This window comes from Procambarus clarkii, chromosome 25 (genome assembly GCF_040958095.1).
Source record: "Procambarus clarkii isolate CNS0578487 chromosome 25, FALCON_Pclarkii_2.0, whole genome shotgun sequence".
Lineage (NCBI taxonomy): Eukaryota > Metazoa > Arthropoda > Malacostraca > Decapoda > Cambaridae > Procambarus > Procambarus clarkii.
In genome coordinates, this window is record NC_091174.1 from 21,579,525 (window position 1) to 21,591,471 (window position 11,947).

At 34.0% G+C, this 11,947-nt stretch overlaps 1 protein-coding gene across 1 annotated transcript; it reads left to right on the plus strand.

The window, feature by feature from the left end:
- Nucleotides 1–462: 462 nt before the first annotated feature.
- Nucleotides 463–6,613, plus strand: LOC123752415 (uncharacterized). Its single transcript, XM_069330920.1, has 7 exons — nucleotides 463–609; nucleotides 804–982; nucleotides 1,365–1,458; nucleotides 1,826–2,158; nucleotides 2,320–2,437; nucleotides 4,025–4,105; nucleotides 6,295–6,613. The coding sequence occupies exons 1-7, from the start codon at nucleotides 607–609 to the stop codon at nucleotides 6,474–6,476; spliced, it is 990 nt and encodes a 329-aa protein (XP_069187021.1). The 5' UTR covers nucleotides 463–606; the 3' UTR covers nucleotides 6,477–6,613.
- The last annotated feature ends 5,334 nt before the right edge of the window (nucleotides 6,614–11,947 follow it).

Consider the following 11,947-nt stretch of genomic DNA (forward strand, 5'->3'; position numbering starts at 1 on the left):
ATAGGTTTGCCGTGGCAGACACTAACAATAGTAGCCATGAAGAGGAAAGGAAATCGGCAGATTCTCGAAGGTTTGCCTGATATTTTCCAGCTATACAGTACTTTAAAAGAAAAGTTAACAGATGTTTGACTTTTATCCTTCTGTTTCACCAATATTTACCAACCATCGGGATGAATACTTATATGACACAAACTAGACATATTAGTATGAAAAAGAACTAACAATTCTCCAAATAGTAGGACGTGATTCAGTTTTCATGGATATATTCATTTTCGGGTGTTCGACTTCAGTTTGGAAATATGAAAAGGCACAGTTTGGTGCATTCAGATGATAAAGCTTTATGACATTAATTACAAATGGCATAAGAAAGAAGCAAATATTAGTTATATTTAGAACCTATAACAGAAAATAATTTAAGTAAAACAGTTGATATAAAAAGATGTATTTAATTAAAAGTTGTTAGTTTCATCGCAATGAATGTAAACATGTGATCATTCGTTCAAAAACAATAACACACGTGATCCTACATTTTGCAGTCATCGGGAGAACAAATCCTTCCTGCAAACTGCACCTACTATCAAGAAGAAGAAGATCCTAGATTTGGGCATGGTATGTAAAGTTTTCTCGGCATTTATGTAAATAATTCCTTCATATGTAATATTTTACTAATTGAAAAGAATGCAAATGTTTCATTGCTGTTTAGTTAAATAATTTTCAAAAACTTGTTGCAGTATTAAAGTTTTGCTTGTTATGTGTAGGAAGAATATATTTTACTGCATATTTACACACATTTTACATCTTAGCATGGTCCCATCAATTTTGAAACAACAAAAAGAGTCTTCTTTGAATGGCGTTTCCATCAGTATGAACTTGGGAGAATAAAAGGAGAATTTGACAAGGGGTGCCCTGCATGTGATACAACACCTGTGGCTGTACATATTGATGGCAACAAGAAACTGTATCGTTACAACAAAGTTGGGAGGTAAATATTCAAGTTAAAATATTTAATGCTGCTCATTATTGTTAAGGTATAATGTAAGGTGTAGTAATATGTTTGTAGTACTATAAACACAGCACTGTATAATATTTATATAGTGTCATGCAACTTTTAATCAGAATTTTTTTAATTGTTAACTGATTACACCTTTATTACTTGCCTTTCAACTTCAGTTAAATTTTTTTATTTGGACTAAGGCTTTACTAATTAAAAAATATTTATTTCACTATATACATTCATTTAGAATAGGAGGGATTATGATGTGAATGCCAGCTTGGGTAGTTGAATTAGTTTTAAGTGAAATGATGTTTAACTGTCATCAAAATGTCTCACACTATGAACATTCATTAATTTAATATCATTCCAGAGGGATCAGAAACTCATATTATTCTGGTGGTATCTTCGCTTGTGACAAAGAAGTTCAAGATCACGTTTCCACTATTCAGAACCTTAAAACTCAAGTAAGAATATTTTTACATCTGTTCGAAAGCCTAAAAATAGATTTTCAAATAGAAACCTAAGACCTAATACCAGGTTTTTACCCATACAATATTTGAAGAGTACCTTTATATATTAGCTTGAGACATTATCAATAATGTATATTAATTGGACGGTTCCTAACCATATCATGTTAAAAAAAATCTATAAAATATATGGAATGCATATTGAATGATGAAAAATATTACATAAAAAAAATTACATTTATATATGACTAATATATATATATATATATATATATATATATATATATATATATATATATATATATATATATATATATATATATATATATATATAATTATATATAATTTTACTTTTGTCCAACAGAGTAGCCATATGTGTGGAGTGTCGACATTGAAAGCTGCCAAAAATAAACCTGTTTCATTTAGAAGTTTGGATGAAACCGGCATAAGCATGGCTTCCTGTCGACATGGAATTATTCTTGCTGCATTAAATATGTATCAGGGAGAGCTCTACAGTTATGCCCACTATTTGCAAATGAACCGTTTACAAAATGTGTCCTTCATATGCCAGGATATCATCTGTAAATACTGGCCATGGGCCTTAAAGATTTCATCAAGAGAACAGAAGTTCTCACTTAGGCAAGGAAAGCCTTTTTTAGGAGTCCTACATGCCAAAGGACATTCTTGGTATTGTCAGGTAAATAATCTAATACTGTAATAATATTTTGACTTCGTTTTACTGTAAGTTGGAAAATATAATTTCTTTTAAACTCTTATATGTAAGGATTTATCTATGTTAAATGCAAATTGTTAATACAGTAGGTAGTTTTTAACAAACGTTATGCTATTATGTCAAAGGTTTTGTATGGAGGGCGGTGGCAAGAAGGAAGTGGCCTGACATCTGGGGAGGAGGCAGAGCAAGTATTTTCCTACCTTTCAAGATATAACAACAACACTAAGAACATGCTTAAAGCTGGTAAAGCTATAAAGCTGGCAAAATTTATAGACAAAAAAATGATAACAGATTACATGGAATGAAAAAAAAAAGATGAGAGAAAATTATAGGTACAGTATATTAAAGCACATAGGTAGCTATGATTGATTGCAATGACAGCTTAAAATGGTAGTTGACAACAAATTGGTAGGCACAATACAGCAGAAACAATATAAGATTGATTGCAATGACAGCTTGAATGGTAGTTGACAAAAATTGGTAGTCACAATACAGCATATGGCTAGCACATAAAAGAAGACAGCAATGAACACAATGATAAGGTTGTTTGATATTACATAAAAATTAGGAGATTGGGTAACACTAGGTACAGAGCAAATTTAAAGCTCAGTGTAGGAAACTAAATAGATGAAGTTAGGTACTTTTTGGTTTTGCTTTTAAATAAGGCAAAAGTTTTACAGTTTTTCAATTCACTAGGGAGTGAGTTCCATAGACTAGGTCCCTTAATTTGCATAGAGTGTTTACACAGATTAAGTTTGACCCTGGGGATATCAAAGAGATATTTATTTCTGGTGTGGTGATAATGGGTCCTATTACATCTGTCCAGGGAGAGTTTCAGAGCATGGTTTGCATTTAAGAACAGGGTTTTGTAAATGTAGTTGACACAAGAGAATGTGTGGAGGGAGTTAATATTTAGCAAGTTTAGGGATTTAAACAAGGGAGCTGAGTGTTGTCTGAAAGCAGAGTTAGTTATTATTCTGATAGCAGATTTTTGCTGTGTGATGATGGGCTTAAGGTGGTTTGCAGTGGTAGACCCCCATGCACAGATACCATAATTAAGATAGGGGTAGATTAGTGCATAATATAGTGAGAGGAGAGCAGAGTTAGGAACATAATATCTGATTTTGGAGAGTATACCAACTGTCTTAGAGACTTTCTTAGTTATGTGTTGAATGTGGGTGCTGAAGTTGAGTCTCTTGTCTAGGAATAGGCCAAGAAACTTGCCATCATTTTTATTACTGATGTTAAAGTTGTCTATCTGTAGCTGAATTGCACTTGATGATTTGCTTCCAAATAAGATGTAGTAAGTCTTTTCGATGTTTAATGTTAGTTTGTTCGTTGACATCCATAAGTGGACTTTTTTTAATTCATTATTCACAACATTATTTAGTGTAATATGAAGTATATATTATATGGATATATGGATATATATGGATCATATATATCATATATATATCATATATATATGGATCATATATATGGATATGAAGTTCATAGTTTTGCTTTCCTTTCCTTTCACATTTCATGTTTAACTTTTCTGACTAGTTGGACAAAATATTATGCATACAAGGTTCTTAACCACATTGTTATACATTTGGGGTCACTATTATCTGAACTGATAAACTTATATTATATACTATATTACTGTTCTATGCTAAAAATAAGTTTAAATGTTAAATATTGAATATAAAAACAATTCCTTTTTACCTTGCCTGTTGCCAAATTCACATCCCAATACATGATAAGCACACCTCCCATGAAAGGTATATTGCCAACATATTTTTGCTGATAATTTAATAATTAAATTATAATAGAAATTTTTATTTTCAGATCGCAAGAGGAAGTTGGAGGCTGCAGAATTAAACCAACTCACAGTTGAACATAATGATTCTGTGACACCATTGACTAGAGGTCAGTAAAATAAATAAATAAATAAATATATATATATATATATATATATATATATATATATATATATATATATATATATATATATATATATATATATATATATACATACATACATATACATATACATATACACACACACACACACACACACACACACACACACACAAAGACAAAGTTGAACTTCATATTTCAAAAATAAGAAAAGACAAAGACAAAGTTAGAGAAGATTCAGCGGTATACCACCAGGCTCGTCCCGGAACTGAGAGGATTGAGCTACGAGGAAAGGCTAAAGGAGCTGAACCTCATATCCCTGGAAAACAGAAGAGTAAGGGGAGACATGATAACCACCTACAAAATTCTCAGGGGAATTGACAGGGTGGACAAAGACAAACTCTTCAGCACGGGTGGGACACGAACAAGGGGACACAGGTGGAAACTTAGTACCCAGATGAGTCGCAGAGACGTTAGAAAGAATTTTTTCAGTGTCAGAGTAGTTAATAAATGGAATGCACTAGGAAGTGATGTGGTGGAGGCTGACTCCATACACAGTTTCAAATGTAGATATGATAGAGCCCAGTAGGCTCAGGAATCTGTACACCAGTTGATTGACAGTTGAGAGGCGGGACCAAAGAGCCAAAGCTCAACCCCCGCAAGCACAATTAGGTGAGTACACACACACACACACATACAGTGGGAGTTTGAAGCACTAGGTAGGTAGGTAAATGAGGATGAAATTAGGTATTTTTGGGTTTTACTTTTGAATAAGGCAGAAAACTGAACATGATTAAGATAGCTGCAGAAGGCTTATTAACCAATATGAGGCAGCTCCTATTTATATCCACCCAATCTCATTCATATATATGTCTAACCAACTCTTTAAATACTCAAGGGGTCCTACTTTTGTTACGTGGTAATTCTTTCAAGTTCAAGTAAGTTTATTGAGACAAGAAAAAAAATACATCTCAAAGTGATAGAGTAGCTTAGGCTATTTCTACACCCCTCGACTTCAAGTCCCTCAAGGGGCGCACAAATTCATTGAGTACAAATACACAAATCACAATACAGTACATGTATCCCATTTAAAATTGCAGGTTAATATAGTAAGCACAGCATATTTGCATTTGCATATATAGCATATCAATTTGAAGAATTTCTGTTAGTAATTTGTAAGTGGTGATCATATTACCTCTATTTCTTCTATCTTCTACTGATGGCATGTTAAACGCCTCTAGTGTCGCCTCGTAACTCTTTGTTTTTCAGTTCCAGGAGCCATGTTTTTCTGCATACCGTTGCACCTTTTCAAGTTTATTTATGTGCTTCTTGAGATTTGGGTACCATTCAACTGCTGCATGTTCCAGTTTTGGTCTCACAAAAGTCATGAACATTTTCTTTAGTCTTTCACCATCCTTATAATTAAAAGCAAGTCTGAAGTTGTAAAGTAATGCACAAGCTCCTCTTACTATGTGAGAGGAGCTTTTTGTTCCTCTGGCAGTAGCTTACTATCTAAAACCACCCTTACCTTTATAAGTGTTTCCGGGGCTTAGCCTTCCCATGGTCGTCGACCAGGCCTTCTTGTTGCTGGACTGGTCAACCAGGCTGTTTGACGCGGCTGCTCGTAGCCTGACGAATGAATCACAGCCTGGTTGATCAGGTATTCTTTGGAGGGTCAGCTAGTTATGCCCCTTGTGTGTAGTGTACAGCATGTTGTGTGGGACTGTCAAAAGCTTTTTTAGGTTTAGATAGACAGTAAATCCAACAACCTTTTCTTGTAATATATCTGTGACTCTATCATGAAAACTAAGTAGATTTGTTTCACTTCATCTTCCTGTTAGAAAACAATACTGTGTCCAATATTATGTTATGACTCCAGGTGTTCTAGGTACTGCATATCAAACATTTAATACCTTCCTCCCTTGGGAAAGTGTGTGTTTGCCATACTAGATACTTTGCATAGCAGAAAACACTGACCTTATTATTGGCCAGTGTTTATAGAGCAAAAAGTAATGGTTCATAGTTGATCAGCCGGCTTCAACATTGGAGCCCTTCTTCCTGATGCTTGCAGTTAAATTTTTAGTTATAGATGTGAGCGAATTATAACATGGAATTTTCTCATTTTTAATTATAAGTTTATTATATATTTTTTCCATTATTATTATTATTATTATTAATATATATTCTATCTTTTCTAGATTCTAATGGCATTGGATCTGCTAATGACAAGACAACAGACATGGAAGAATCTGGAATACAGCAGCTAGATGATGATTCATCAACCCCAGATATGGGGGAGGAGGAGAAACCCCCAAAATTCAGGAAAATTTGTGATTTTCCAGGATTTAAAAAAAAAACATTGCCAGCCAGGCTTAAATAATTATAAATGTCAGTCAGGGTAAAGTAATTAATGAAGTCAGGATATCCTTTTATTAAGTTTCTATAAAAACCTCTCTTAGCAAGTGTTTGCCTGTACCATGAAAAAGTAATAAAGTAAAACCACTAATTAATGCTAATGCTCTGTGTTTTGATTAATATTCCTTTTACATAAAGAATTAGGCAAAAAGTAGGCAAGGAGGGGTTGTAAAAGATCCAGTGTGAGTTTGAAGCACCATGTTGGAAACTATGAGGATGAAATAAGGTTCTTTTTTTTTATTTTACTTTTGAACTAGGCATGGTTTGGAAACTTTTTTAATTTATCAGTGAGAAAATTCCAAAGATTGGGCCCTTTTATTTGCGTGGAGTGTTTGCACAGATTTAGTCTTACTCTGAGGATATATAAGCGATAATTATTTCCGGTATGGTGCTCATTAGTTCTATTAAATAAATAGTGAAAAAGTTTCAGATCAACATTAGCATTTAGGAGCAAGGTTTTGTACATGTAGATTGCACAGGAGAATGTGTGGAGTGAGTGTATGTTTAGCATGTCAAGGGACTTAAATAGCGAAGAAGATCTTAAAGGATCAGGTCTTTCTATGGGCTACAGAAAATAATATAGTGTTTAACGAAGATAAGTTCCAGCTCATGTGCTATGGAAAAAATTAAAATATATAGTACCAAGTACAAGTACACCGTACTTGGGCCAAGTACACACTGACATGTGGAACACAAATGTTAATGGGTAGGGTGGGAGAATTCAATTCGTTAACAAAAACATACCTTAGTGATTGTAGCCTGTCACTAAGGTAAGATTGAAGGTATTGCAGGAAGTGATATCTGACTCTATAATATTGTAGTTTAAGAACGAGGTTATTGTGGTTAACAGTGTCAAAACATTACATAGGTCAGGAAATAACCCAACAAGGTACTCATTATTATCAAGAGCAGCATGTATCAAGTTCATACTAATCCGTGCATCATTGATGCGTTTTTTGGATCTAAAGCCATATTGGCAAGAGCATATTGTGTTTAGATACATACGAGTAAAGTTGCTTGTATATTAACTTTTAAGATAATTTAGACAAGTTTGGCTAGATTGATATTGGTCTGTAATTGTTGACATAAGTGAGATCACAACTTTTAGGGACTGGGCTAACTTTTTTTTGTTAATATCAGGAAAGGTGTGGAGTTCAAGTGATTTGTTGTAGAGCAATGCAATGGCTGTAGCATGAAATCAGGAGTTTTTTTTTGTAAGTTACAGCTTGTATCTCAGCCAGGGCACCTGACTTTGGTTTAAGAGAAAGAATAATGTCATTAACATCAGAGGTATTAGTGGGAGTTATATAATATTGATATAATAGACTATAAACAATATATTTACCAGGTAAACTCAGGTAAATATATTGTTGAAGTTTAATGTCATGTTTTAAGTTCTAAATTAGCTGAGTGAGGTAGCACCAGGTCGTAACTAAATAATAAACAGATATACAGTAATTCATATCCAGAGTCTGACTAATATATTTGCCAGTGTTGATTCAGGGTAATATCAATGCCAGAGTCAGATTAATATAACTGCCAGAGTCAGGTTAATAAATGCCAGAGTCATGCTAATATATGTACAAAAAAATGTACTCACTTAGTTGTAATGTAGTCACCTAGTTATATTTTAGGAGGTTGAAATTTAAAATTCAAAATATATAATTTGAGAAAGATTTCTAAAAAACATATATATACCATTTTAATATTTAAACTGTTTAATATGATAAAACAGTTTGAAGCATTAAAAGCCACAACATAGGAGAAATCTGAGAACAAGAGATGTTTTTTTACCCACATGATTATTAACATATGGAACTACCTACCCGCCGAATACGTAAATGGCAAAACTCTACTAACTTTTAAAGTATAGATCATCAAGGCAAATGAGGGGACCTTCTACAAGCAGCTGGCTTTCAGTCTTTTTCAAGACCACTAGTATTTCTGGATCTCAGGTAAACTCAGGTACAGTAATATAATTCTGTACAATATCACAGGTATGAATTCCTGCTAGGCTAAATTGCTAACTCTCTCTGCACACTCTTGTATCAACTCCTAGCATCTTCAACTGGTAAGCACCACACTAAATACACAGTAGGTAATTACAGTTCAGTAATTCTTAACTAAATAATAAGAGTATCTCCAGCAAAATAAGAACTTTATTTACGAGACTAATGACACTTATATATCATGTAAGATGAAACAGTATATTGTAACAAGGTGTTTATATCATTATATTATCATTTTTACTTTCTCAACCCAATGTACCTTCTAATATATAAATAAATAAAAAAAAAAAAAAAATATATACACGAGAATATTCACACACATTATATATATATATATATGTCGTACCTAGTAGCCAGAACGCACTTCTCGGCCTACTATGTAAGGCCCGATTTGCCTAATAAGCCAAGTTTTCATGAATTAATTGTTTTTCGACTACCTAACCTAACTTTTTTCGCTACACACACACACACACATATATATATATATATATATATATATATATATATATATATATATATATATATATATATATATATATATATATATATATATATATATATATTTATTTATTTATTTATTTATGCATATACAAGAAGGTACATTGGGAATGTGAGGATACATAATATGGTAATTACAGTCTTGTAAAGCCACTAGTACGCGCAGCGTTTCGGGCAGGTCCTTAATCTAAGAAAATTTTAAGTAGGTAAATACTTGCAAAATTTATAGACAAAAAAAAATGATAACAGTTACATGGAATCAAAAAAAGAAGATGAGAGAAAATTGTAGGTACAGTATATTAAAGCACATAGGTAGCTAAGATTGATTACAATGACAGCTTGAATGGTAGTTGACAAAAATTTTTAGGCACAATACAGCAGAAAACAATATAAGATTGATTGCAATGACAGCTTGAATGGTAGTTGACAAAAATTGGTAGTCACAATACAGCATATGGCTATTATATATATATACAAATTATATATAAAAGATGTCTACGTATAAAGATTCACACATTCAGAACTGACTACCTAAAACGGTAATTTTGCTTTATCATCTGAATGCACCAAACTGTGCCTTTTCATATTTCCAAACTGAAGTCGAACACCCGAAAATGAATATATCCATGAAAACTGAATCACGTCCTACTATTTGGAGAATTGTTAGTTCTTTTTCATACTAATATGTCTAGTTTGTGTCATATAAGTATTCATCCCGATGGTTGGTAAATATTGGTGAAACAGAAGGATAAAAGTCAAACATCTGTTAACTTTTCTTTTAAAGTACTGTATAGCTGGAAAATATCAGGCAAACCTTCGAGAATCTGCCGATTTCCTTTCCTCTTCATGGCTACTATTGTTAGTGTCTGCCACGGCAAACCTATGTAAAATCGGAATTTTTTTTTCAACAGGACCCTGCACTAGAGTTGATGTTGGGAGACGCTCTGCTTCGTGGCTGATGGATTAATATTTGACTGCTAGTCAGGACTTGAGCATTGTTAATTACAGTTACACTCTGTTGGAGCACTAGACGGTCAATGGTCGTCGTTCTTCTTTATGATAGGTTCAGTTTATTGTTTAGTCACGGGAGACATCTCCCGTCAGGCAGGGTGCGATCGCACCTCCACAGATCTCCAGTATCATCTACTGATACTGGTAATGGCTCAGAGAGGGCATCCACTTACAGGCTATTCATGGCTGTGCCACCTTTTGGGTGGCTTAATCTTCATCAATCACCAATCAATCAATCTATTGTTTAGTGGCCAGTATTATTCAGTTTATTGGCCAGTGCGTTGGCATCAGTTCTCATTGACGAACGAGCAAAAATTAGAAGGATTTAAATCGTAATATATATAGTTATCTCATTCCTTCTTTCCTTTGAATGTCAGTGACTGTGCTTCTGCTATGCTTAATTGCCTGAAAAGCGGCCAATTTTCATGATACCTTAAATTATAAAGGCAAAATTTGGGCCGAGTATAAGAGTATAAGCAAAATTGACTGAGTATGCGCAAAAATTAAGAAAAGAAAACAGCACACCCGTTACATTAAAGAAAACGTATTCCTCGTTTCGGGGAGAATATTCCAGGGAGGCCAGCCGGTAACTGGAACAGCCCGGTAAGTGCATTTATGTACTAAATACGTAAGTATGAAAATGTACTTATTACACTTAGTATTAAAACGTACTGTCTATTCGGAGGATGGGTTGCACTGCGACTCCACCTGTTTGATCCGTTTTTGTTGAGATGGTCCACCCTAGGCACTTGCCACCACTCCTGGACCTTTCCAGGACATTCACACAGCACTTTGTGAAGGCTAGGCACGGTGACGTCAGGATGTCACTAGATAATGGCTTAGTAAACAACAGAGCCTCCTCCATGCGTCCGCCCGCCTCGACAGCCCGCGAATATATATATATATATATATATATATATATATATATATATATATATATGTCGTACCTAGTAGCCAGAACTCACTTCTCAGCCTACTATTCAAGGCCCGATTTGCCTAATAAGCCAACTTTTCCTGAATTAATATATATACTATAATTTTTTTCTTATGAAATGATAAAGCAACCCTTTTCTCTATGTATGAGGTCAATTTTTTTTTATTGGAGTTAAAATTAACGTAGATATATGACCGAACCTAACCAACCCTACCTAACCTAACCTAACCTATATTTATAGGTAAGGTTAGGTTAGGTAGCCAAAAAAAGCTAGGTTAGGTTAGGTTAGGTAGGTTAGGTAGACGAAAAAACATTAATTCATGAAAACTTGGCTTATTAGGCAAATCGGGCCTTGAATAGTAGGCTGAGAAGTGCGTTCTGGCTATTAGGTACGACATATATATATATATATATATATATATATATATATATATATATATATGAAGAGGTACCAACCAGGTCTGCATAGTTCAACGTCCACACTAATACTAACCTCCCTTCCGTAGGTCACATAACTCGTTACATAGCCGCCCGTTTCTTGTTCTGGAATCTGGTCGAAATTTTTAGAATATTCGAATTCTGTAGAACTGTTCACGAGCCGTATATTAAAGGTGAAAGAGCCGCATGTGGCTCGCGAGCCTCGGTTTGGCCACCCATGCTCTATAGTATATTGTATATCTGGCTTTAATATGAGTGCTTTGAGGAGTACACATAGGGCGCTTGTTTCAGTGCCATATACATCACTGAACAAATTCTATGGTTAACCTTGGCAAAGTTCATCACAAAACACTGATTCACTTGAATATGTCAATGAATGTACTAGAAAAATACATGAGCCTTTCAGGCAATCAAAAGTTTCAAGATTTCAATTAACAATGTTCAAATCCTCCTTTTCTGTTAATTATTCGCTAATAAAGTTACTAACCAATCTCTTTAAACATTTTCTAGCTCAGCAAATAGGTCGAACATTTTTTGGCACCAAAT

Coding starts and splice junctions, on each gene's coding strand:
- LOC123752415 (XM_069330920.1), top strand. Junction 983..1,364: donor CGTTACAACAAAGTTGGGAG/GTAAATATTCAA, acceptor ATATCATTCCAG/AGGGATCAGAAACTCATATT. Junction 2,159..2,319: donor GACATTCTTGGTATTGTCAG/GTAAATAATCTA, acceptor ATTATGTCAAAG/GTTTTGTATGGAGGGCGGTG.